This window comes from Eretmochelys imbricata, chromosome 16 (assembly GCF_965152235.1).
Source record: "Eretmochelys imbricata isolate rEreImb1 chromosome 16, rEreImb1.hap1, whole genome shotgun sequence".
Lineage (NCBI taxonomy): Eukaryota > Metazoa > Chordata > Testudines > Cheloniidae > Eretmochelys > Eretmochelys imbricata.
Genome location: NC_135587.1, coordinates 7409857 through 7434124, shown reverse-complemented (window position 1 = coordinate 7434124; position 24268 = coordinate 7409857). Strand labels below are relative to the sequence as shown.

Genomic DNA, 24268 nt, shown 5'->3' with positions numbered 1-24268 from the left:
GTCCTGTCCCAGGGGCATTGCCGGGGATGTGGGCCCCACGCATCACAGACTCGTAACAGGTCTCCTGTGAAGCCAATGGCCTGTGGGGGTGGGAGGAACCAGCTGGTTTTGACATATATATTTTGAAATCAGTTTCTCAATTGAGAGTAATTCTGGCAATGCAGAACACTGCGTTCATTGTCTGTAGTGGCGCTCTCTGTGTTTACATCTGGGCCCATCAAGTGGTCACAGATGGCTTACTTCAGTCATTTGGCAACCTCGGAGTCCAAGTTCCCAGCACTTGTAACGCACGGTTCCCATTGTTCCAAGGGAGCAGGGCTCGTGGGGTTGATCCAAGACAGGGCATTCCCCATACTCTGCGTGGAGCACACACCCTTAAAGACCTGCCATGCTCTCCAGCTCACCACCCAGCCTAGCTCTTAGTTAAATCAACCTTTAGCTGTGCGACTTGATGTCGTAAGGGGGAGACTTCCTGCTCAGCTTCCTGTGTCAGTGGAGATAAGGATGGCCTCATGGTGAAGCAATGGGTCTGGGTGTGGGGAGACCTGGGAGCTATTGTTGGCTCTGATGCTGAGTTACCCTGTGATCATGGGGAAGTCACTGCATCATTGTGCTTCAGTTTCCCCATCTGTAAAGTGGGGGTAATGTCACTTACCTCCCTCACCGGGGAGCTGTGAAATACAGTAAATGTTTGTAATGCGGTTGGGGCTCCTCAGAGGGCAGGTGGTGGAGAAGGGCAGCTGCTGCTGATTGCCAAAGGAGTCTGGCAGCCGGGTTTATCCCCTGTTAATTACGTGTCTAGCACGCGCCTTCCAGGCAGAGGATTTTCCATGGTGGGACCCACTGGTCAGATTCAGGCAGTAACTTGCATGGAAACAACCGTAGCTTGGCAGCCTACCCAGCCCTCTCCATGACAGGAGTTCGTAGCCCTGTATCTCGCAGTGGTGATGCCCAGGAAAAGCACAGGCTGGGTGGGACGGGGTAACCCTGCTCTCTAAGGTGGCAGGACTGATTCAGGGCTGCAGAATTCCCTGCTCCGTTCCCATTGCAAGGGATCCAGGAAAGACAGTGGATGGGTATTTTTCTTGGGATGTGAGTGTCTGCTTCATAAAACGGGCAGTAACAGTGCTTCAAAGCTGCCCAGAATCTGGATAACTGCAGATTGTGGGAGATCCCTGCAGTGCAGCATAGGGGGCCAGAATAACATGTCACACCTGGAGCCCAGCTTCCTTTCTAGTTACTGTGCAGGGAAGCAAACTGATTCAGGGCAGTTTGCTTTGGAAAGCGAGAGAGCTTTGTTCAAGACTGTGGTTCTCAACTAGGATACGTGTACCCCTGGGGGTACTCAAAGGTCTTCCAGGGGTACATCAACTCCTCTAGAGATTTGCCTAGTTTTACAATGGGCTACAGAAAAAGCACTAGTGAAGTCAGTACAAACTAAAATTTCACACAGACAATGACTTGTTTATACTGCGCTATAGACTATATGCTGAAAAGTAAGTACAATATTTATATTCCAGTTGATTTATTTTATAATTATAAGGTAAAAGTGAGACAGTCAGCCGTTATTCAGTAACAGTGGGGCTGTGACACTTTTGTGTATTTTTATGTCTGATTTTGTAAGAAAGGAGTTTTTAAGTGAGGTGAAACTTGGGGATCCGCAAGCCAAATCAGACTCCTGAAAGGGGTACAGTTGTCTGGAAAGATTGAGAGTAGCGGCGGCGGGGCTGGGGCGGTGATTTAAAGGGCCCGGGGCGGTAGCGGCAGCCGGAACCCTGGGCCCTTTAAATCGTCCCTGGAGGCCTGCCGCCACTTCCCCGGGGCTCCAGCAGGCTCCGGGGACGATTTAAAGGGCCCGGGGCGGTAGCGGCGGCCGGAGCCCTGGGCCCTTTAAACCGTCCCCGGAGGCCTGCCGCCACTTCCCCGGGGCTCCAGCAGGCTCCGGGGACGATTTAAAGGGCCCGGGGCGGTAGTGGCGGCCGGAGCCCAGTCCCCGGAGCGCTGCTGCCGGAGCCCTGGGGAAGCAGCAGCTGGGCTCCGGGGACGATATAAAGGGCCCAGGGCTCCGGCCGCCACTATCACTCAGGGCCCTTTAAACTGCTGCCAGAGCTGCCGGCTGCTGCTGTTACCCTGGGGAGGGGGAAGGAGTCGCTTGCCGGTACAGGGTGGGCCGGGGCTGGCGCTGACCTCCCCCAGCCCCGTCCCTTCCGCCCGAGGCCCCGCCCCTTCCGGGGGCCAGAGCCGGCCCCAGCCCAGCCCCGTACTGGTAAGTCTCTAGACTTACTTTCACCCCTGACCAAAGGACAGTCCCTGTCCCAAGGAGCTTACAATCTAAGTATAAGACAAGAGACAACAGATGGATACAGACGGAAGGGGGAGTACAAAGAAATAATGAGACAATACTGGTAGCAGGATGAGCTATAAACATTCCCTCTTGCACAGCTGGGGCTAGTTCCTTCTTTGTGTCATACCACTATTTTACAACACATTTAGAACATGTTAATTCAAGAAAATATTTCCAGGTAGTGCCACTGTGATGAAACAATCTGACACCGTATCTTCGATCCATGAGCGGCCAATTCTCTCTGAATTTCTCCGGCATTTGTTACTTTCTGGTGTACTTAATCTCGGAACAACAGTGCCCTCTTCCTTAGCACTCAGCAGACTGGCTCCCTGGGCATATTTGATTAACTTAAGAACGGCCATACTGGGTCAGATCAATGCTCCATCTAGCCTAGTACCCTGTCTTTCGACAGTGGCCAATGCCAAGTGCCCCAGAGGGAATGAACCAAACAGGTAACCATCAAGTGATCCATCCCCTATTGCTCATTGCCAGCTTCTGGCAAACAGAGGCTAGGGACACCTTCTCTACCCATCCTGGCTAATAGCCACTGATGGACCTATCCTCTATGAACTTATCTAGTTCTTTTTTGAACCCTATTATAGTCTTGGCCTTCACAACATCCTCTGGCAAAGAGTTCCACAGGTTGACTGTGCGTTGAGTAAAGAAATACTTCCTTTTCTTTGTTTTAAACCTGCTGCCTATTCATTTCATTGGGTGACCCCTAGTTCTTGTGTTATGAGGAGCAAATAACACTCCCTTATTTACTTTCTCCGCACCTGTCATGATTTTATACACCTCTATCATATCCTCCCTGAGTCATCTCTTTTCCAAGCTGAAAAGTCCCAGTCTTATTAATCTCTCCTCATACGGAAGCCGTTCCATACCCCTGATCGTTTTTGTTGTCCTTTTCTGAACCTTTTCCAATTCCAATGTATCTTTTTTGAGGCAGGATGACCAGATCTGCACACAGGATTCAAGATGTGGGCGTACCAGATGTGGTCTCCCCATCTCAAAAAAGATATATTGGAATTGGAAACAGCTTGTTTTACAGAGCCCAGCACTGCGATACGCTCCAGTGAACAAGCCTGCACTGGCTGGGGTTAGGCCATCATCCATGCCTACCCATCAGCTCTGGGGTTACTTGCTCTGGCAATGGGTGTATTATACCAGGGAGGTTAGGAAAGTACTGGGAGCTAATGTTACCTCATAGTTGGAGCACCAGCTGGGGACTTCAAACATGGGTTCTGTTCCTGGCTCTGTCATTGGCCACCTGGATGACATTGGGCAGGTCACTTCACCTATCCCATGCCTCAGTTTCCCCTCTGTACCATGGCGATTATGACACTGCTCTCCTGAGTATAGGAGCTTTGAGATCTATTGGTGAAAAATGCTGTTGAAGAGCTGGGTACTAGAGTGGGGCCCTTCCCTTGGAGAATGGGGGAAGGGCGGGTGTTGGCATAAATTCAGGCCCCATCCTGGCGTAGGGGACGCCGCGTTAGCCAGAAGGTTGCTTGGTCATGGTTCCTCCCAGCTCGTGCTGTGCAGCCCAGCCCAGCCACTTATCTCTGTCTTAGCCAGCATTTTCTAGCCTAGGGCCTTACCCAGGAGCGGGGTTCCCTTTGGCCTGGGGGGATAAAGGCAGGGATTCCATTGGCAGAGCCTGTGCAAGGACCCATCTGTGTGTGTGTGTGGGGGGGGTAACGAGGGTTCCCAGGTGGGGGTGTGGGGCTTCCTTGTGGATTGGGGGGATGAGGATAGTGGTGAAGGATAAGGCCACTAAGCTGCTTCCCTATCTCCCCTCTCCTCCAAAGGTCCCTGCAGCAAAGTTCTGCCTGCTTTCATTTACCGCATCTGTCTCCTCCAGGCCCCGGGCTCTCTCCTGGCCCCTCTCTTCCCCATCCTCACAGGCAGAGCCCAGCACCGCAGCTGTTTCTAAAACCCGAGCTCGGGCCCATCCAGAAAAACACGTCTAAGGCTACTACAAACTCGGCATAGGCAAGGCTGTCAGCATCCGAGCTGGAGACGCAATCCCAGCGCCGAGGGCCCAGGCCCTTTCGTGTTGCCCTGCTGGTCTTTTCTCCCCTCTTGCCCTGGCCCGAGGGAGAGGAACAGACAGGGCCATGTCTCTCCCTCGCGGCTGCTTGCTTTGTCCATATGTGTCCGGCAGAGCAGGGGTAACCGCAGTGACAGAAGAGCAGCTGGGGCTTCACGTGTCTTGGTGCCTAGATGGCCCGGTGATGAAAGTACTAGGTGGGCAGTGTGCTCAGACTGCAGCAGGAGGAGGAGCGGGAGGTGGGAAGAATCAGCCAGGGAATGGGGGGAGAAAATAAAACTGGAGAAACTAACTATAGCTCTCCCGCTAGCTCTGGCTGGAGCCTGGGTGCTCAGTGCAGGGGACTGTGCCTGCACTGGAGAGCACACATCAAAGGAGAAACAGAGCAAAGACTCTGGTCTCCCCATAGAGACTTAAGTGGGGCCCCAGTGTGAATTCCCCAGGACCCCAATGAGACGGTAAAATTTACCCCTGCACAGAGGGCTAGCCTGAGGCCACTTCCCTACAGTAAACCCTTTAATTACCTGCTAGAAAGGATGGCAAACACACAGTTTAGGGCTCGTCTACATGGGGAACTCAGAAAAATTAATGCAACTTCACTAAAGGTGTGAATTTAAAATGGATTGGTTAAACTGCATTAAGTGCCTGTGTGGACCCTCTGATTCAGAATTAAAGTGGCCTTAATTCAGCTTAGTGTAATTCACTTTGGAAGTGAATTAAGCTAAACTGAATTAAGTCAACTTTAATTCTGAATCAGAGCATCCACATGGGGGCTTGCTGCAGTTTAACCAATCCACTTTAAATTCACACTTGAGTTAATTTGGATTAATTTTTCTGGATGTCCCCATGTAGACAAACCCATGTTTAAACCAATGGCCTTAAACAATGCTTAGGCCTCTTATTGGCCTGATGCACAGGGTAAATTCCACCTGTGGTGTTTTAACAGTAAATATGCTCAGAATAAAGTTACTTGGTTGATCAGGGTCGGATACTTATACACGGTTCACCTCTTGAAAGCTAATTCCTAATCGACTGGGCCTAAACCACAATAAGCCTGGTTTAAACCAAAATCGGGGTGTCCACACAGCCTTCTTCAGTCGTTAAAAATCACAATTCAATCAGTGCAACTTTCCAGTGTACACAAGCCCAGAGCAGTTTGGTTTTGCACAGGGTTTGGTGGCAGGATTTTCGAGCTCGAAGAAAAGCCCAAAGCATAAATTTGACAGAGATGAAATTCAGCCCCATTCTGCGGAGGTGGGTGAGCAGAGCAGTACACTGGGGATGCCCCGGAACAACAGAAAGCTGAATCTGCTCTGGCTTTCTTTTTTGGGTGCTGTGGAAATCTTGTCTGAGAGGAAAGAGGTGGATCTATTTATAGAAGAATGGCAAATCCATTCATGGGCAAAGAATTAATTAGTGAACTCTCAATCCTTCTTTGGAGCCAGAGCTGCAGTCCCCACACGGGTCTCTTGATCCTTGCAGATGGGAAGCAAGCAGCTCGCCTTGCCTAGAGGAGGGAGGGAGCCCTTTGTAATAAGTAATGAATGGCAAAAGCAAGGCGATTAACCAGGCAGTTTCACTTCCCTGTAATTCCCTGCTAGGAAGGACGTCAAACAGGGTGTGGCTGTCTCAGTGGTAGGGAGAGAAAAGTAAAGGGAAAGAACTCAAAAAGAAGGTTAATGCTGAGAACTGTACAGGAGTTAGGGAAGGATGGGGCTACCATCCAGCTGGGATTAGGAGGGGCCAAACCAATGATCAGAATCCAGATACTTAGAATCATAGAATATCAGGGTTGGAAGGGACCTCAGGAGGTCATCTAGTCCAACCCCCTGCTCAAAGCAGGACCAATCCCCAATTAAATCATCCCAGCCAGGGCTCTGTCAAGCCTGACCTTAAAAACTTCTAAGGAAGGAGATTCTACCACCTCCCTAGGTAACGCATTCCAGTGTTTCACCACCCTCCTAGTGAAAAAGTTTTTCCTAATATCCAACCTAAACCTCCCCCACTGCAACTTGAGACCATTACTCCTTGTCCTGTCCTCTTCTACCACTGAGAATAGTCTAGAACCATCCTCTTCGGAACCCCCTTTCAGGTAGTTGAAAGCAGCTATCAAATCCCCCCTCATTCTTCTCTTCTGCAGACTAAACAATCCCAGTTCCCTCAGCCTCTCCTCATAAGTCATGTGTTCCAGTCCCCTAATCATTTTTGTTGCCCTTCGCTGGACTCTCTCCAATTTATCCACATCCTTCTTGTAGTGTGGGGCCCAAAACGGACACAGTACTCCAGATGAGGCCTCACCAATGTCGAATAGAGGGGAACGATCACGTCCCTCGATCTGCTGGCTATGCCCCTACTTATACATCCCAAAATGCCATTGGCCTTCTTGGCAACAAGGGCACACTGTTGACTCACTTGCCTGTGCCCTTATCCTGGGGTCTCACTGGGACTTCATTCTAGGGAATCTTACTTCCCATCCATGCTCCCTCTGCTTCTGATGCACCGGGGTTAGCACCACTGGGAGCCCTAATGTAGGCAAGGCTCTGGCAGCTTCCTGTGTTGTCATCACCCTGTCAATGAACCTGCTCAGTCAAGGCACTGATTGGCCCCATATGCGCCCCCTCCGCCCCCCGGTTCAGTCAGTGGCAGAGTCCGGAACTCCCGGCCCATACGCTCCATTTGGACCATGATGCCTCAAGCCGAATCTCCAGCCAATCGGCTGCGGTTAGGCAATGTGCAGGGTCCCCAGAAGAGCTTGTGTCAGTGCACGGTGGGTGCAGAGCTCATCTGCCTCTGGCCCCACTGTGCTCAGCTTGTCTTTCTACCGGAAGATGCTCATTGCGTTTCATGCCCGGGGTGATTCTTGGAAGGGAAATGGCCTTGCAGTCTCTGGCCAATAGGAAACGCAAAGCAGGGCTTCTAGTCTTCCAAATTTCCCTCTAAATGGCTGCACATCAGGCCCTTTGGGAGCATCTTGTGGGACTCGACGGTAGCAGAATTCACGTGCTGCTGCTCCGCACCGGCCTCGGTTCCAGCCTGAGCCTTTCCCCCTCTCTCCCTGTGCACGCAGTATGGAATCGTTCTGGACGCCGGCTCCTCCCACACTGCCATGTTCGTCTACAAGTGGCCTGCGGACAAAGAGAATGACACGGGGATTGTCAGCCAGCACAGCATGTGCGACGTGGAAGGTAGGAGTCAATTAATTGCTTGTGCTACGTCACCTGGCTCTGTAGTGGGCGCTGTCTGGGTACTGTTGGCGACTTCAGACTGGCTGGGCTGGGCCTGCTTCTTGTCTGGCTTACAACAGTGTAACTCCATTGACTTCAGTGCCGTTGCTCCTAATTCTACCCCATGGTGAGAGAAGAATCAGGCTAGTGACTTTTACAAGCCTTGTAATTCACAGTGCCTTCCCTGCCAAACTATAGGTTATTAGGGTTGCCAGGTGTCCGGTTTTGAACCGGAACACCCGGTTGAAAAGAGACCCTGGCAGCTCTGGTCAGCACACCTGACCGGGCCACTAAAAGTCCGGTTGGCCACAGCGGGGTTAAGGCAGACTCCATACGCGGCTCCGTGCGGCTCCCAGGAAGCGGCCGGCATGTCGGCTCCAAGGTGTGGGGGTGGCCAGTAGAGCTCCATGCGCTACCCCCACCGGCAGGCGCCACCCCGAGCGCCGGCTCTGCAGCACCCATTGACCAGGAACGCCATGGCCAATGGGAGCTGCAGAGCCAGTGCTTGGAGCTGTGCCTGCAGGTGGGGCAGCACACACAGTCCCCCTGGCCACCCCTCCACCTAGGAGCCGGACATGCTACCACTTCCCAGGAGCCATGCAGACTTCCTCTGTCCCCAAGAAATGCGGGGGCAGCACTGGTGTAGCTGCTATTTAAGGGGCCACCTGAGGTCAGCACCTCAGTCCCGGAGCCCCCGCGAACCACAGCAGCCAGAACTGCCTGGAGCCCGTACCCCAAACCCCGTCCTGCACACATTCCATCTCCCACATTCAAACTGTTGCAGCTCCTGGCCTTCTCTTGATGCCTGCTTGTGCCTTGCAGAGAAATTGAGCGAGGGTAGGGGAGAGCAAGCAATCAAGGGAGTGGGGATGGAGTGAGCAGAGGTCAGGGCCTCGGGGCAGGGGCGGGGAAAGGGTGTTGGGTTTTCCGCAATTAGAAAGTTGGCAACCCTAAAGGATTATTGTGATGAAGAATTAGAGCTGGTGGAATAACCCAACATCCCCAGGGAGTGGGACTGAGTCTGTTTTACTGAAGTGTCTGTGTTGTGCCATGGTTTTCATCTCTACCTTATAAGGTCAAATTCTGGATTTAGTAGATGTGGGCTCCATTGATTTCAATGGGGTTACACCCCTTGGGCCACCAGCAAATTGGATGCAGAGCTTACTTGGCCACTACCTTGTGCCATTGCTTATAGCAGTGCAGAGTGGTAACAGATCAAAAATGACAGCCACAAATGACCACACAAGGTGCAAGACAGGAGAGAATTGGGCCCAGAATTGTACTAGATACACTGGCTATTATGGAACTATTTGATTTGTTTCCCCACCTGGACATAAGGGAGGTGAGAGCAGCGTTCTGGAGAGTGGTTTTCTGAGTAGCAGCCATGTTAGTCTGTATCAGCAAAAACCACGAGGAGTCCTTGTGGCACCTCAGAGACTAACAAATTTATTTGGGCGTAAGCTTTCATGGGCTAAAACCCACTTCATCAGGTGCATGGAGTGGAAGATACAGTAGCAGGTATATTTATACATAGTACATGAAAAGATGGGAGTTGCCTTACCAGGTGGGGGAGTCAGTCTAACAAGACAATTTATCAGTAGAATACCAAGGGAGGAAAAATCACTTTTGTAGTGGTAATGAAGGTGGTCCATTTCAAACAGTTGACAAGAAGGTGTGAGTAACAGTAGGGGGAAATTAGTATGGTAAAATTAGGTTTTGTAATGACTTATCCACTCCCAGTCTTTAGTCAGGCCTAATTTGATGGTGTCCAGTTTGCAAATTAATTCCAGTTCTGCAGTTTCATGTTGGAGTCTGTTTTTGAGGTTTTTTTGTTGAAGAATTGCCACTTTTAAGTCTGTTATTGAGTGACCAGGGAGGTTGAAGTGTTCTCCTACTGGTTTTTGAATGTTGTAATTCCTGATGTCAGATTTGTGTCCATTTATTCTTTTGCGTAGAGACTGTCCAGTTTGGCCAATGTACATGGCAGAGGGGCACTGCTGGCACATGATGGCATATATTACATTGGTAGATGTGCATGTGAATGAGCCCCTGATGGTGTGGCTGATGTGGTTAGGTCCTATGATGGTGTCCCTTGAATAGATATGTGGACAGAGTTGGCAATGGGGTTTGTTGCAGGGTTTGGTTCCTGGGTTAGTGTTTTTGTTGTGTGGTGTGTAGTTGCTGGTGAGTATTTGTTTCAGGTTGGGGGGTTGTCTGTAAGCGAGGACTGGCCTGTCTCCCAAGGTCTGTGAGAGTAAGGGATCGTCCTTTAGGATAGGTTGTAGATCTTTGATGATGTGCTGGAGAGGTTTTAGTTGGGGACTGTAGGTGACAGCTAGTGGCGTTCTGTTACTTTATTTGTTGGGCTTGTCTTGTAGTAGGTGACTTCTGGGTACCCTTCTGGATCTGTCAATCTGTTTCTTAACTTCACCAGGTGGGTTTTGTACTTTTAAGAACGCTTGATAGAGATCCTGTAGGTGTTTTCTCTGTCTGAGGCATAAGAGCAAATGCAGTTGTCTTAGAGCTCGGCTGTGGACAATGGTAGATGTGGTCTGGATGAAAGCTGGAGGCATGTAGGTAAGTATAGCGGACAGTAGATTTCTGGTATAGGGTGGTGTTTATGTGACCATTGCTTATTAGCACTGTAGTGTCTAGGAAGTGGATCTCTTGTGTGGACTGGTCCAGGCTGAGGTTGATGGTGGGGTTGAAATTGTTGAAATCCTGGTGGAATTCCTCAAGGGCCTCCTTCCCATGGGTCCAGATGATGAAGATGTCATCAATGTAACGCAAGTAGAGTAGGGGCGTTAGGAGACTAGAGCTGAGGAAGCGTTGTTCTAAGTCAGCCATAAAAATGTTGGCATACTGTTTTGGAGATTGAGGATTTAGGGTGTGGGCTGAGCAGTCCTAACGGCCGAATCTTTGATACAGTCAAAGCCTGGGCAGAAGATTTGAGCTGAGCTTCGTTATGTTGTTGCTAATTTCCTGGAGTTTGGCTTTCATTAACCAAGACGGGGTTTTAGAACACACTGTGGATGGTCTTGGTTTTAAAACAGAATGATAAAGGTACCTGCTCCCAGGGCTGTGTATATGAATGGGGTATACAGGGTTCACCAGCACTCATTTGGGATGATCCACATAATTCACTCAAGTCTCTGCCATTTGTGAGTCATACAGCAATCCTGGACTCATCCCGTGTAAGTCTTTATGCCAGGCTGCCTTGTGTGCCCTAGCCAAACAGCACCACGCTCCTCGGGTGTTTGTGGCTCTCCCAGACGTGCACGCACCGGCAGAAGCACGTGCCCCATCGCACGCTAATGCTGATGCCAGACATTTGGCCCCTCAAACCTTTTCCCCTCCCACTCTGCATTTGAGGAGTGGACCTCAGAACTGCAACGATCATCTCTGAGCCTCACCCATACCACAGCCAAAATCCAGCCTGCATCATTTCCATGCCCATCATCCCAGGATAAGGTTGAAAATATCCCCCACCCCCTCTCTGCGTGGCACTCTGTCCCCTCTAGTAGTGACTGGGCCACATACAGAGATTCATGAGCCTGCAACAGGGCGGTCTGCAGAGCTGGGTCTCTTAGCTCTGGCAGTAGGGCCATGGTTTTAGATCACGAGGTCCCAGGTTCGATTCCCCACACTGTCAACAACCCCCCCTCCCTCCCGGGTCGTGTCATTACAAACATGCTGCAGTAGCTCTGTGTACTTCAGGCTTGTCAGCTGTGCTTGGCAAAGGATGGGTCCCTCCCCTGAGCTCCCCTTGTGAATGTCGGGACATGGGCCTGGAACATGGCAAACAATTCGGTCAAGTCCTCTCGTCAGTACACCTTCTCTTGGCACTGAGCTGCTGGCAGGGGCTGGGTTGCCCATGCTTTATTAAACCAGGCATTGAACTCAGCCACTCCATCCCCTGCAGCCTGTTCCCGGAGCTCAGCTGAGAGAGAGGCTAGCGTGTGTGTCTGGGGAGCGGGGAGGCAGGTGTGACACCTCTTGTCCAGCACATCTGGGAATCCCAGGGTCAGAATGGCCTGGAGTCCTGTCTGCACTGGACTGTCTAAGTGAGTCTGTAACCACGCGGTGATCCAGCTGCCTGTAGTCCCTGTGTACTCTGCATGGGCCATGTGGTCCAAACCTGCAGCCGGATGGAGCTTTGGTCTGGCCAGGATGGAGGCTGGCACCATTCCCGTCCTGTCCCCGATTAAACTCACAGCTTCCGTACTGCGTAGCTGGGCCTCCTAACCGGGCCTGTGTTACCCAGTCAGCTGGGCCTTCTTTCTCCCAGCCCTCTGTGCAGTAGGATGACCCAGGGTGCATCGCTCCAGGGGCTGCCACTGTGCTTATAACATAGGTGGAGCTGTAGGAGGGATGCTGCTGTATACGGTGCATTTTATCCTATGGCTCCGCTCATGCCAGCCAGAGATCCTCTCCCAGAATCCTCGGGGTGACAGCCACCTTTAAGCATGGTCATTGCTAGCATGGGGCTGAATCCTGCCATGCCACATGGGACAAGCCCGTGAGCTCTGACTGCCTGGCCTAGGGTTGAACTCCTGGGAACGAGAGGGAGGGTGGCTCCCCTTGCCATCTGCCCGAGCCGGGGTTCCCCTGGTTCAGCCTGGCTTTCAGCTGGCGGGGGATTTTGTGTTGGGTGGAAAGCAGAAGTGGCTGTATTGTTTGGACGTTGGAATGGCTAATCCCAGCCCTTGTTATATGTGCCTGGGCGTGACACGATGGGCACAAAATAACCCGACTGTAGTAGAGGATTGTGCCGACTCACCCACAAGCCTGGGTGTGTTTTCCCTTCCCACCTTCTCAGCTGTGTGTGTACAGCTGCAAAAACCCAGCCAAGGCTCCACCACGCCGGCCCTTTGACCGGCCTGGAGAGAACGGAGCTGCCTTACAGTGAGGAAAGCCCCGTGGTCCCCTCCCTAAAAGGAGCTGGCACAGGCTTGGGAAGAGGGCACAACCCCCCCACCCCACCCCGGCTGCCCCTACTGAAGAAAGAGAACAAATGGGATTGGCTGGAGTATGCAAGCCAAGACCACCCATGCTGCGTGCTGTGTTTGCATAAGGCCCATGGTGGGCTCCCATCCTGGGGGACGTCTCTTGCTCCCCCACACCATCCCTGCAGGAGGGTTTGGGTCACAGCTGTCGTGCGGGTGGAGGCTAGGGGCGCCTCTTGGGGTGCGCCTCTGCTGGGGCAGCTGGCCGGTTAGAGCCACAGTCGCTCTCCATCCCCGCACTCCCTTCCCGGCCCGGCAGTTGCTGACGCTCAGCACAGCTCCCCAGTTCCTCAGCATGCCCCTGGACCAAGCGGCCAGAGACCAGTGCCCGTTTTCATCTCGCCTGCAGGTGGTGGGATTTCCAGCTATGCCGAGGACCCCCCGGCCGCCGGCAAGAGCCTCAAACAATGTCTCGACCAGGCTGTGAGCGACGTCCCCAGGGAAAGGCATCCACTCACCCCCCTCTACCTGGGGGCCACCGCGGGCATGAGGCTGCTGAAGTGAGCTTTTGCTGTCGTCTGCTGTCGAACCCCCTCCCTCTTGCCAGGGCCCGAGCCAGGCCAGGGCTCTGGTCTTTAAAGGGGATGTGCTTGGGTTAAACTCTTCCACCACCCATCTGTGCAGCCCTGTTGCCTGGAGAGGCGCGGCTGAGCACGGGAACATGTGAATTGTCACCCTTGGTCCATCTGGCTCAGCGCCTTGTCTCCAACCACCCGAGCCCATCAGCTTCCTGAGAGGGGGCAGGGAGCCCCCCAGTGGACATTAATGGAATAACTGGCCCATAGGAGAAGTTTCTTCCTGACCCGGGAAGTTACAGGTTGGACCTGCCCTGGTGCAGGAGGGTTTATCATCCCTATAAAAATGTTTTGCTCCAAATATGTCCCTGGGTTTTCTCCTCCATAAAGGTGTGATCCTTTTTCAAATCCTGCAAAGTGCATGTTCTACGTTATTGCAAATGAACCCCAGAGGGGTTAGATCTGTTGCTCTATTGGCTGGAAAGGGTGGTGTGGAGAATAGGCTAGACCAGCACAGGGTCCTCCACCTCTCCTTTTCTGTAAGGGGAAGCTGGGTGGAGTTAGAAGTGCTCCCCTTCCTCATGAGTCCCGCAGCCCTCCCTGGGCCCCTGGGTCACCTTTGTCCAATGCAGGATAAATATCCTGCATTAGATCTGCACGGATTGGGGAGCCACATGTCCCCACCCAAGCAAGAAGCCCATCTAACATGGCTCACAGGAAGGAAGGAATGAACCTTCTCTGGCCAATGCAGGCTTATGAATCAACGCTTCTCCCCACCCTGCCCTAACACAGCAAGGGCGCTGCCCAGTCAGCAATAGTGGAGGTAAGCGTAGAATGCTTGCCGGACGAGCAATGGCAAGACCCTGGCTGGTGCCTGTCTGTAATGCCGGCAGGAGGGAATGATGGCCAAGGCAAGCGCTAGTCCGGCTGAGGGGCTCACTCAGTCTTCCATGCTGTACTGGGGAGAAGAAACTGAACTGAGATTTTGTGGCTCGGGTCCCGCGTGGAAACGTAGAGACCCTCCAGGTCTGTGACTAGTTCAGCCCTGTGCAGCGGGACAGCTCCAGGTCCGGGTACTATTTAAGTCCCACCTAAGCCCCGTGCAGTGGCCGGTTTCACTGTTGAAGGGGGCTCGGGCAGCCTTTCTCCTGGATTGCTGAAGCGATGCTTGCTTGGTCCCTCGTATGCCATAGCTGTGGCATGCATTAGAATAACCACTGCCTTTCATTGCCCTCTGAGGGAGGGAGGTTGCAGAGCTGTCTCCCTTTGCCCCGCGTTCCACGGCCCTGACTGTGCTGGGTGGTTTGGGGAGTGGCTCACGGTTTGATCCCCTTGGTGCAGACATTTGCTTCTTTTCTCTCGCAGTGAAGCATTGCTTTGTGTCTCCTATAGCCTCACCAACTCGACGGCCTCAGACAGCGTCCTCAGCGCAGTGACCTCAACGCTGAAGTCGTACCCCTTTGACTTTCGGGGGGCAAAAATTCTGTCGGGTGAAGACGAGGGGTTGTTTGGCTGGGTCACAGCTAACTATCTCCTGGAGAACTTCATCAAGGTATGCCCAGCAGGACTGGCTTCCTAGGACGGTCCCTTCCAGTGCCCATCGAGACATGGACTCACCCCATCATTCGCCTGCAAGCCTGTCTACTCCACACAGGTAGCTGGCATAGCGGGGAAGAGAAAAAGCCCATTTCTCCATGGCTGCCTCATTACCTAGGACCTAGGTTTTCCTCTTTAAAAACAGCTACCTTGTCCCTTGCATAGGCAGAGTGCTGCTGAGAAACTTCCGCTTTGTGGAGACCACTGGGCCAGAGATGTGAATTCACCCCCTCCTCCTGCATTCACTGCACTGAGGTGGGAATGCCAAAGCCCTGTTGAGACCACTTGAAAGGCTAGTGCTGTTAAGCAGAGGGTCTGACACATGCTTGCGGTCTGGACCCTTTTTAACGCTGCCCCTTGGAGGTGGGGACACCAATACTGGCCCTTCTCCGTAGAGCATCAGGAGAGCTGCGTGTTAGAAGCCTCTGCAAGTGCCAGGTGTTATTAATGTTACCGGCCAATGGCAGCTGTTGTTCAGACGCGCAAACAAGTTGAATGGCTCTACGTGTCGGTCAGATACCACGGTGATGGGCAACCGTCTAAAAACCTAGCTAGGGACGCTGCGGCGCATGGCCTGGGTTTGCTGTATAGAAGTAGCAAATAGCCCAGGTCTCTAGCCAGTCTCGAGGAAAACAGTGGGACCTGATCCTTGCAATGAACATGAAGGGGCTGGATTTTCCTTCCACCTTCCCGGCATTGGTCTCATTCAGTCCCCAGCAGCGACTGATTCTCTCCAGTGCCCAAGGGAATCTGGAGGCTGCTTTTAACATAGCCCCTGGTGGATCTGCTCACGGAACGTCCATCTTGAACTGGGTAGAAATGCAGAGGTCTCCCTCACCGGTTCAGCAAGGAAAACTGGGATCAGCTTCATGCCCGGAGACTGCTCCATCCATTCTGGAGCTGCAGTTAGGGAGCGGGGGAGTACCCAGCACGTGCTGTTGGCTCAGCCATGGAGGTGCAGTGGAGGCAGGGGGTAGGAACCTGCTGGGATCAAACTGTCCCCCTGCTGCATGCATGCAGCTCCTGCTGCCTTCAACGGGAGCCGACCATGCGCGACTGAGAGGCCTGCAGTGACACGTACGCAGCTACCGGGACTTGCAGAATGCCTTGCCTGGCCCCAGCCTTAGGCAGAATGACCTCTTGGGGTTCTTGTGTCCAAAGGAAGCTACTGACCATGAGCCAGCCCCTCTTCCTTCTCCAGCAGGGACCCTCCTCTGCAAGCTATTGCGCCCCATGGCAGCAGGGTGCTGAGCCCCCTCACCCCAAGAGAGGTCAGTGAGTGTGGACGGTGCTCACACCTCGCTCGACTGTGCCCTAGCAGTTTGCGGCTGGCGGGAGCGCTGCCAGCCGGTGCAGGATCGGGCCCTGCATGCATCGTTGTGCTCCTCTAGCACCGGCGTCTTGTTCTGAAGCCAGCCAAGAGCGGACGGGCATTCTGCATGGTCTGAGCCACGCAATTAACCATCTCTGTGACTTTGCTTCCGTCCCCCCTCCCCACAGTACGGCTGGATCGGGCAGTGGTTCCGGCCAAAGAGACCCACACTGGGGGCCATGGACTTGGGGGGAGCCTCTACCCAGATCACCTTTGAAACCCAGAAGCGGATCGAGGACCCCCAGAGCGGGGTGACGCTGCGGCTCTACGGACAGACGTACAGGGTGTACACCCACAGCTTCCTGTGCTACGGCAGGGACCAGATCCTCAGGAGGATGTTCTCCAAGGTCATGAAGGTACGGAGGCCTGGCTCTGCCCCAGCGGGCTCTCCTCAATGGCCTGCAGGGCGAGCTCCCAGCATTCATCCCCGCTCCCTCCTCAACCACCAGCCCCCCACGCCATGTTCCCACCCAGGCTGCTACACACAGGGCTCCGGGTTCAGGTCACCAGGTGCTTTGCAAAGAGCAGGGAGGGTGCTTGCCCCGCTCTGGAGCATGTTCTGCTCCTCTCCCCCCGATCCCCACGTCCCCACAACCTGGAGCAGCAGTAGTGAACTGCAGCTCGTTAGCGGGGAGCCAAGGCTCAGCCTGTTACAACCCATGCTGAGGGGCCTAGAATTCCCGACGGAGCAGGGAGGGCTCAGCCGGGTGCCCCCTATGGGCGCTACAGCGGCATAGCTAGGGTGCCCGAGTGCAGACGCACATGACAGCGACCAGAAGGGCTTTTCCCCTCGCCATGGGAGCGCCACCCCCCTGAGCGATAGGAAATGCTCACGGCTCTGTTATCGCCCTCCCAAGGATGGAGGCTGAGCTCCCTTCACGGGGTTTGAACCTGGGGGCTGAGCTCCCTTCACGGGGTTTGAACCTGGGGGCTGAGCTCCCTTCACGGGGTTTGAACCTGGGGGCTGAGCTCCCTTCACGGGGTTTGAACCCGGGGGCTTCGAAAGTCTGGGAATTTCAAACATGCTCTGCAGCCTCCCCCATGCGACTGGTGCTGATGCAGAGCCGGGCACGGTGCACATCACGCACGTTAGTTCAACTCCTTTGGTGCTCTGGAAGGGACCCCTGAGGAAAGCCAGGTCTCCTCCCCGCTGCTCTTTGTTGCCAGCATAGGCTGTGCCAGTTAGGAGTTACTCATCTTCCGGGGCTGAGCTGCCACCTCCCTGCCTTCAGAGACAGCCATGGACACATAGGGTTGGACACTATCTTGTCAGAGCACCATCACTACTGAAACCTTGCAGCCCCTGTGAGGGCGGATCCCCCTATTTTACGGCTGGGGAAACTGAGGCATGCAGCAGGGACATGATTGGCTCACCGTGATGCACGGTGGATCAGGGGCAGAACTGGGGGGCAGTGTTTCTGAATGCCAGTCCTTGACTCCACCCACTACACTGCACTGCCTGGCCCTAGACCGCCTCATGGCTGTGGTAGCTGCAGACAAAGACAGGCTTGTGTGGTACCTTTTCTTTGCCCAACAGGCTGGCGGCTACAAAACAAATGTGTCCAACCCCTGCTGGCCCAAAGGCTATCAAAGGAACTTCCCGCTCCAAGACGTCTACAACTCTCCCTGCACGGCAGCTGAGAAGCCTGACAGCTACGATCCCCAACGTACCATCAGCATGGACGGATCCGGGAACACGGCCCAGTGCCGCCTGCATGTGGACAGTCTCTTCAATTTCACCAGCTGCGGCTTCTCCAGCTGCTCCTTCGACGGGGTTTTCCAGCCCGACCTCTCGGGAAACTTCATTGTAAGTGTCCCGAGGTTGCAGGTCTAGTGGGCAGCCGGCAGCCTCTGACTGTTAGTGCTGGCTCCAGCGTATTGTGCATGGGGCAGCCCAGAGCCCTGGAGCCCGAGTCTCCTACTGAATGCTATGGGAGCCCCTTCTATCCTGCAGCTGGAGAATTAGGCTCTAGGTGCAAGGAGGTTGCTGGAATGGGAATGGGGCCTTGGGTATGCTCAGCGCAGTGGTTAGCAGCAAGAGTGCTGCCCCCTGCGGGTGAGATGAATATACCCCAAACTCTGCTCCCACATTGAATCAACAAGCCCGGCCTTTGTGTCTGAACAGGGAAATTGAGGGCTGTGCTAGTGAGCTTCTGCTTTCTCACCACCTCTCTCCCTGGCATCAGGCCTTCTCTGCCTTTTTCTACACGGTGGATTTTATCCAGACAGTGATGAAGAGACGCGTGGCCTCGCCAGATGATCTTAACGCTGCTGCCGAAGCCATCTGCAGTGCCAGCTGGACTGAGGTGAGTGCCCTGGCAGCAGAGGGCTAGTCTAATGGGTGTCAGACGATCTAGGAGGCCAGCCTGGATTTCCGTGCCCTATAGGCCTGCAGCCAAAATAGCATGGGCTGTGGATCCTGTTATATCTCACAAGCTCCAGGACTCAGGACTGGGCTAGGATGTCTCCAACCCCTTGGTATTGCAGTAGGGCTGCCAACATTGTATTTCAAAAATACAGGACAGATCTCAGATGTCCTCAGTCTCGACTTGAACCTCTGGGGGCAATTCCCTTCCATCCCCACCATGCCCCACAGACTGGCTCCCCGGTGGCCAGGTCCATCCCCTGCCTGTTGGGGTTCACCTGAAGTGGTGGGCCAGGGACGAACGGCAGCACCACACTGGCATGGGTGGACGTGGGCAGCTGGCTGGTGGCTGAGCAGAGAGGCAGCAGGTCCAGATTGCACTGCTCTGCCTCCTTCCCCTGCCACACTGTGGCCAGGCTGGCTCAGTGCCTCGTCCTCAACTGGCAGGCCAAGGTCAGATGGGGGAGGAGACCGTGTGTCCCTTCACCCCCACTCAGATGCCTCCCCTCCTCCCATCCCCGTGTGTCCAGCCACCCCCACTCCTCCCATCCCCATGTGTCCTTGCACCCCCACTACCCGCTGTCCCCACTAGGGTTGCCAACCCTCCCAGTTTCACCGGGAGTCTCCTGGAATCAGGCCCTATCTCCCAGAGGCTACTGATGCCAAACTGGGAGATTTTAGATGTTAAAAGTCCGGCGGCGCAGCAGGGCTAAGGCAGACCAATGGGAGCTGCAGAAACAGAGCCTGCAGGCAGGGGCAGCACATGGAAACCCCCTGCCTCCTCCAGGGGCCACAGGGACATGCGCCGACTCCACAGCTCTCGTTGGCCAGGGAACTGTGGCCAATGGAGCTGCTGGGGTGGTGCCTGTGGGCTGGGGCAGCACGTGGAGACCCCTGGCCCTGCCGCCTAGTAGCCGCTGCTAGACAGATGTGCCGGTCACTTTCAGGAGCTGCCCAAGGTAAGTGCCACCCCCCTCACCTCAACCCCCTGCCCCAGCCCAGAGCCTACGTCCCGCACCCAAAATCCCTCCCAGAGCCTGACCCCTCACCCCCTCCTACACCCAAACTCCCTCCCAGAGCCCACACCCCCTCCTGCACCTCAACTCCCTCCCTCAGGCTCAGCCCAGAGCCCCTTCCCACACTCCAAACCCCTCAGCTCCACACCTCAAGCCCAGATCCTGCACCCCCTCCCGCTCTCCAACCCCCTGCCCCAGCCTGGTGAAAATGAGTGAGGGTGGGGGAGAGCAAGGGAGTGGGGGGTGGGGCCTCAGAGAAGGGGTGGGGCAGGGGTATGGCCATGGGGAAGGGGCGGGGCAATGGTGTTTGGGTTTGTGCGATTAGACAGTTGGCAACCCTAGTCCCCATGTGGCCCTGCACCCCCACTCAACTCCAGGCTCAGTTTTGTCACCCACCAACTCCTGTGTCCCTGCCCGAGTCTGTCCCCCCGACTAGCCCTTATGAACCCATGTGCATGACCTCCCCCCCCAGCACCCGTGTGCCCCGCTCTGTCCATCCGTCCGCCCCCCCCCCCCCACACACACACATATTCTGTGCCTCCTAACTGGCCTCATGGGCAGGGTGCTGTGAGGAAAGCAGCCTCTGCCCCCTCCATCTCCGCAGCTGTCTGCTCTGGCCCATGAGCCCGCTGCCCTGAGTAATGGTCTCAAGTTGCAGTGGGGGAGGTCTAGGTTGGATATTAGGAAAAACTTTTTCACTAGGAGGGTGGTGAAGCACTGGAATGGGTTACCTAGGGAGGTGGTGGAATCTCCTTCCTTAGAGGTTTTTAAGGTCAGGCTTGACAAAGCCCTGGCTGGGATGATTTAGTTGGGGATTGGTCCTGCTTTGAGCAGGGGGTTGGACTAGATGACCTTCTGGGGTCCCTTCCAACCCTGATATTCTACAATTCGATGATTCTAGGAGGCCACAGCCGCCCCTGGTGGAAGAAGGTTGTAATTGCAGCTTCCCTGCGCCTCCCCATCCCAGATCCCCCTCCCTGTGAAGGGTCTATAACTGATTCTGATGGGCCAGAGCAGGGAGGACTCATCTCTTTTCTTTCTGTCCCCTCTTTCTTCCCCGTCCATGGTGGCCAGCTGTGGCTAAAAGCCCCAAAGCAGGAGAAGTGGTTGCCGGATTACTGCACGGTTGCCAACTTTGTTTATCTGCTGATCACCAAGGGCTACCACTTTGATGAGAGCTCTTTCCCCAACATCGCCTTCCAGAAAAAGGTTGGTATTTGGCCCAGATGGGGTCCTGCCATTAGCCAGGCTCTGCCATGCAGCAGCTGTCTGTCTCTCTCATTGTTTGCCAACATATGACATGGGGAAGCCCTAGTCTGATGGGTTTTGCCAGGATCCCTGCAGGAAATGAGCTTGAGTGAAGGCTTTTCGCAGGGACAGGGATCCTGACAGGTGCCCAGGTCGGACAGTTGCTTTTAGTTGAAATGGATGTTACTTCTGTGAGCTAGAGAAGATGCCTCAGAGGAGGAGAAATGGCCAATGGGACGTTGTGGATGGTTCTCGGAAAACTTCCGTTCAGTGCACAGCAGCAGAAAGGCTGATGGAACGTTCGGGACTGTTAGGAAAGGGATAGAAAATAAGGCAGTAAATATCACAATGCCACCTTATAAAACCATGAATACTGTGTGCAGTTCTGGTCGCCCCATCCCAAAAAGGACATAGTGGAACTGGAAAAGGTTCAGAGAAGGGCAAAAAAGATAATCGGAGGTATGGAACAGCTTCCGTCTGAAGAGAGATTAAAAGGATTAGTGCTGTTCATTTTTGAAAAGAGATGACTAAGGCGGGATAAGATAGAGGTCATGAATGGTGAGAAGAAAATGAATAGAGAAGTGTTATTTACCTTTTTTCACAATACAAAAACCGGGGTCGCCAGATGAAATTAACAGACAACAGGTTTAATACAAACAAGAGGAAGGACTTTATCACACAACACACTGTTAACCTGTGGAACTCACTGCCAGGGGATGTTGTGATGGCCAAATGTATAGCTGGGTTCCAAAAAGAACTAGATAAGTTCACGGAGGATAGGTCCATCAATGGCTAATAGCCAAGATGGTCAGGGATATAGCCCCATGCTTAGGGTGACCCTAACCTCTGACTGCCAGAAGCTGGGGCTAGGTAACAGGAGTGGATCTCTCCAGAATTGCTCTGCTCTGTACACTCCCCCTGAAGCTCTGTGACTGGCCACTGTTGGAGACAGGACACTGGGCTAGATGGACCATGGTCTGATCCAGTAGGGCTGTTCTTATGTTCTTAAACACCTCTTTAGCCTTGGGCGGGGAACAGGCCACATCGTGCTGAACTTCATGCGGCCTTTTCCCAGGGAGAAAATAACTCTTGACTACGGAGGATGTAAACTCAGCCCAGATTTCAATATCAGTTACTCTAGTGTAAAACAGGATTGGCTCTACTGAGATCAGTGGAGTTACACTGGATTTACTCTGGTGTAAAAAAGATCAGGATCTGGCCTGCTGAGCCCAGTTCCTCTGTAAACAGACCACAGAGACGAAGAAAACAGGCAGCACTGCATAAGGAGCAGGGCAGAAGGAGGAGCCCTGCCCAGGAGCAGCACCAGCAGCTCTGTTCCATGCGCTCCCCTTATTCCTCAGGCACCGCCAGGATGGCAGTAGCTGAGCGCTGGGCTGTGCACTGGCCTCCAGACCTGCTTCGTTCGGTTGCCTAAAGGCAGCAGGGTCCTGGGAATGGAGCAAAGGATGGGGACGCCTGGGTTCTATTCACCTCACTGGCTTGCTGAGGGCCAAAGGTCTTCTGGGCCTCCCGTTGCCCCACCTTGGCAATGCAGCTGGGCTTTGCCCACCGTTGTGAAGCCTTCCCAGATCTCAGGATCAGCGAGGGCTAAGAATTGATGATGATGAGAGAGACCAGGAGAGGGTCACTCACAGTAGCAATGGAGGGAACAGGCAGGGCAATGGGTGATTCCCTTTGCTACTGCAGCTACTCCTAGCCTCTGAGGGTACATCCACACTGCAGCTAGACACCCGCTGCTGGCCCATGCCAGCTGGCTCACGGGGCCTGAGCTAAGAAGCTAACTGCGGTGTAGATGTTTGGGCTCAGGCTGGAGGCCTGGATCTAGGACCTTGCAAGGTGGGAGGGTCCCAGAGCTCAGGCCGGAACGTCTACACTGCAGTGAAACAACCCCTTAGCCCGAGCCCCTTTGCCCAAGTCAGCTGGCAGGGGCCCACCACAGGTGTCTGACTGCAGTGTAGACATACCCTCATGAGGCAATGTTACTAGCAAGATTCTGAGCTGCTTTGTCTTGCTGTTTTCACAGGCTGGGGACACTTCCATCGGCTGGGCCCTGGGCTACATGCTGAACCTCACCAACATGATCCCGGCTGACGAAGTGGGTTTCCGAAAGGGCACGAACTACAGCTCCTGGGTTGTCCTCATCCTCCTCTTCGTGGCTGTAATCCTGATGGCACTGGTGACAGCGTTCTGCCTGCTCCGGTCCGGCAAGCAGCACCGCACCATGTAGGAGGTGGGCGGAAGAGGCCAAGAGACATGGCTCCCTGGAGCTGACGTGAGCGCTACTGATCCTGGCAGGTGACCCAACATCCTACATACTTCAGATGTGAGCGTTTCCTGGAGGCCCTGTCCCTCCCCGCTGCCTGTTTGTAGCCCTGAGGGAAACCAGTCCTGTTGCCTTTCTTTTGTCCCTGATTGGAAGCCGGAGAAGCGGACAGAAGAGGAGAACCGACACCCAGGGAGTTGCATGAGGAGCAAATGTAAATGGTTTCCTAGTGCATCCCCTTTGGTGCATCCTGGAGCAGCGTCAGAGCCTGGATAGCCAGATCCGGGGCATCCTCCTTTGCCTGCCAGCAGACGGAGACCAGACACAAAGTAAACGGACAGCAACAGCCAGCAGGCAACTGGCTCTGTGCAAAGGAAGGGAGGTTTTTATACTCACATCCAAGGGGGTGGGGTTCATGGTGGAGAGGGTTATTTACCTAAGCATCTCTGGAAGGCTTTTCCCTCCAGCCCCCGTACCTGGAGACCTGTCCTATCCCTTCCCGGGAATTTATGACTTGTGGTCCTGGGTGTTATCCATGGACCTGCACTATCCTCCTTGAGCAAGGACCAAATCACAGCCCCCAGGAAGCCTCTGGGAGTTTGGCCATTGATCTCAGTGCTATTCGGCTCTCCCCAGGCCCGGGAAGCCCCTCCATCTCTGCAGAGCAGTGTTGCCCAGGACAGGCTCTGACAATCTGGGGGGGCTTCCACTCTTAGGACCACAACACAGTGTGTGGCCTCTTTTGTTTGTTTACAATTGGCGCTGCTCCTAGCCAATCCTGCCTGCCGAGGGGGAAGTTTTAAGATTTAGGGTGGGGGTGGAGCCTGAGCAGGTGTGTAATTCAACAGGGGGTGCCCTGGGTACCTTAGGGAGCATTGTAAACCATCCCCCTGGCATGATGGAGAAAATTCTCAGGGCTCCCTCGCACAGCCCTGAGACCTTCTCTGAGCTGCCAGCTAAGACACACCGGGGCAGGGCATGTTGAGACCCAAACCCTCCACCCCCACAGGGCCGGTGCAAGGAAGTTTCACACCCTAGGCGAAACTTCCAGCTTGCGCTGCCCCCCTTCCCCCACCCTGCGGCAGCTCCCCACCGCCGCCCCCTCCCCTCGGCCCGGGGAGCTGCGAGCAGCAGCTCCCCATCCCAGCTCACCTCCGCTCCGCCTCCTCCCCGAGCACGCCACTGCTTCTCCCGCCTCCCAGGCTTGCGATGCCAAACCAGCTGTTTGGCGCACAAGACTGGGAA

General features: G+C 54.3%; 1 protein-coding gene across 1 annotated transcript in view; it reads left to right on the top strand.

Moving 5' to 3' along the window:
• The window catches only part of ENTPD2 (ectonucleoside triphosphate diphosphohydrolase 2), a 42361-nt gene extending 18311 nt beyond the window's left edge, over positions 1-24050 (top strand). Inside the window, exons 2-9 of the mRNA XM_077835883.1 lie at positions 7465-7582; positions 12977-13127; positions 14535-14694; positions 16239-16466; positions 17648-17917; positions 18297-18416; positions 20566-20700; positions 22784-24050. Coding sequence (XP_077692009.1) covers positions 7465-7582; positions 12977-13127; positions 14535-14694; positions 16239-16466; positions 17648-17917; positions 18297-18416; positions 20566-20700; positions 22784-22987 — 1386 coding nt within the window. The 3' untranslated portion in view covers positions 22988-24050. The remainder of the gene's footprint in view (positions 1-7464; positions 7583-12976; positions 13128-14534; positions 14695-16238; positions 16467-17647; positions 17918-18296; positions 18417-20565; positions 20701-22783) is intronic.
• The last annotated feature ends 218 nt before the right edge of the window (positions 24051-24268 follow it).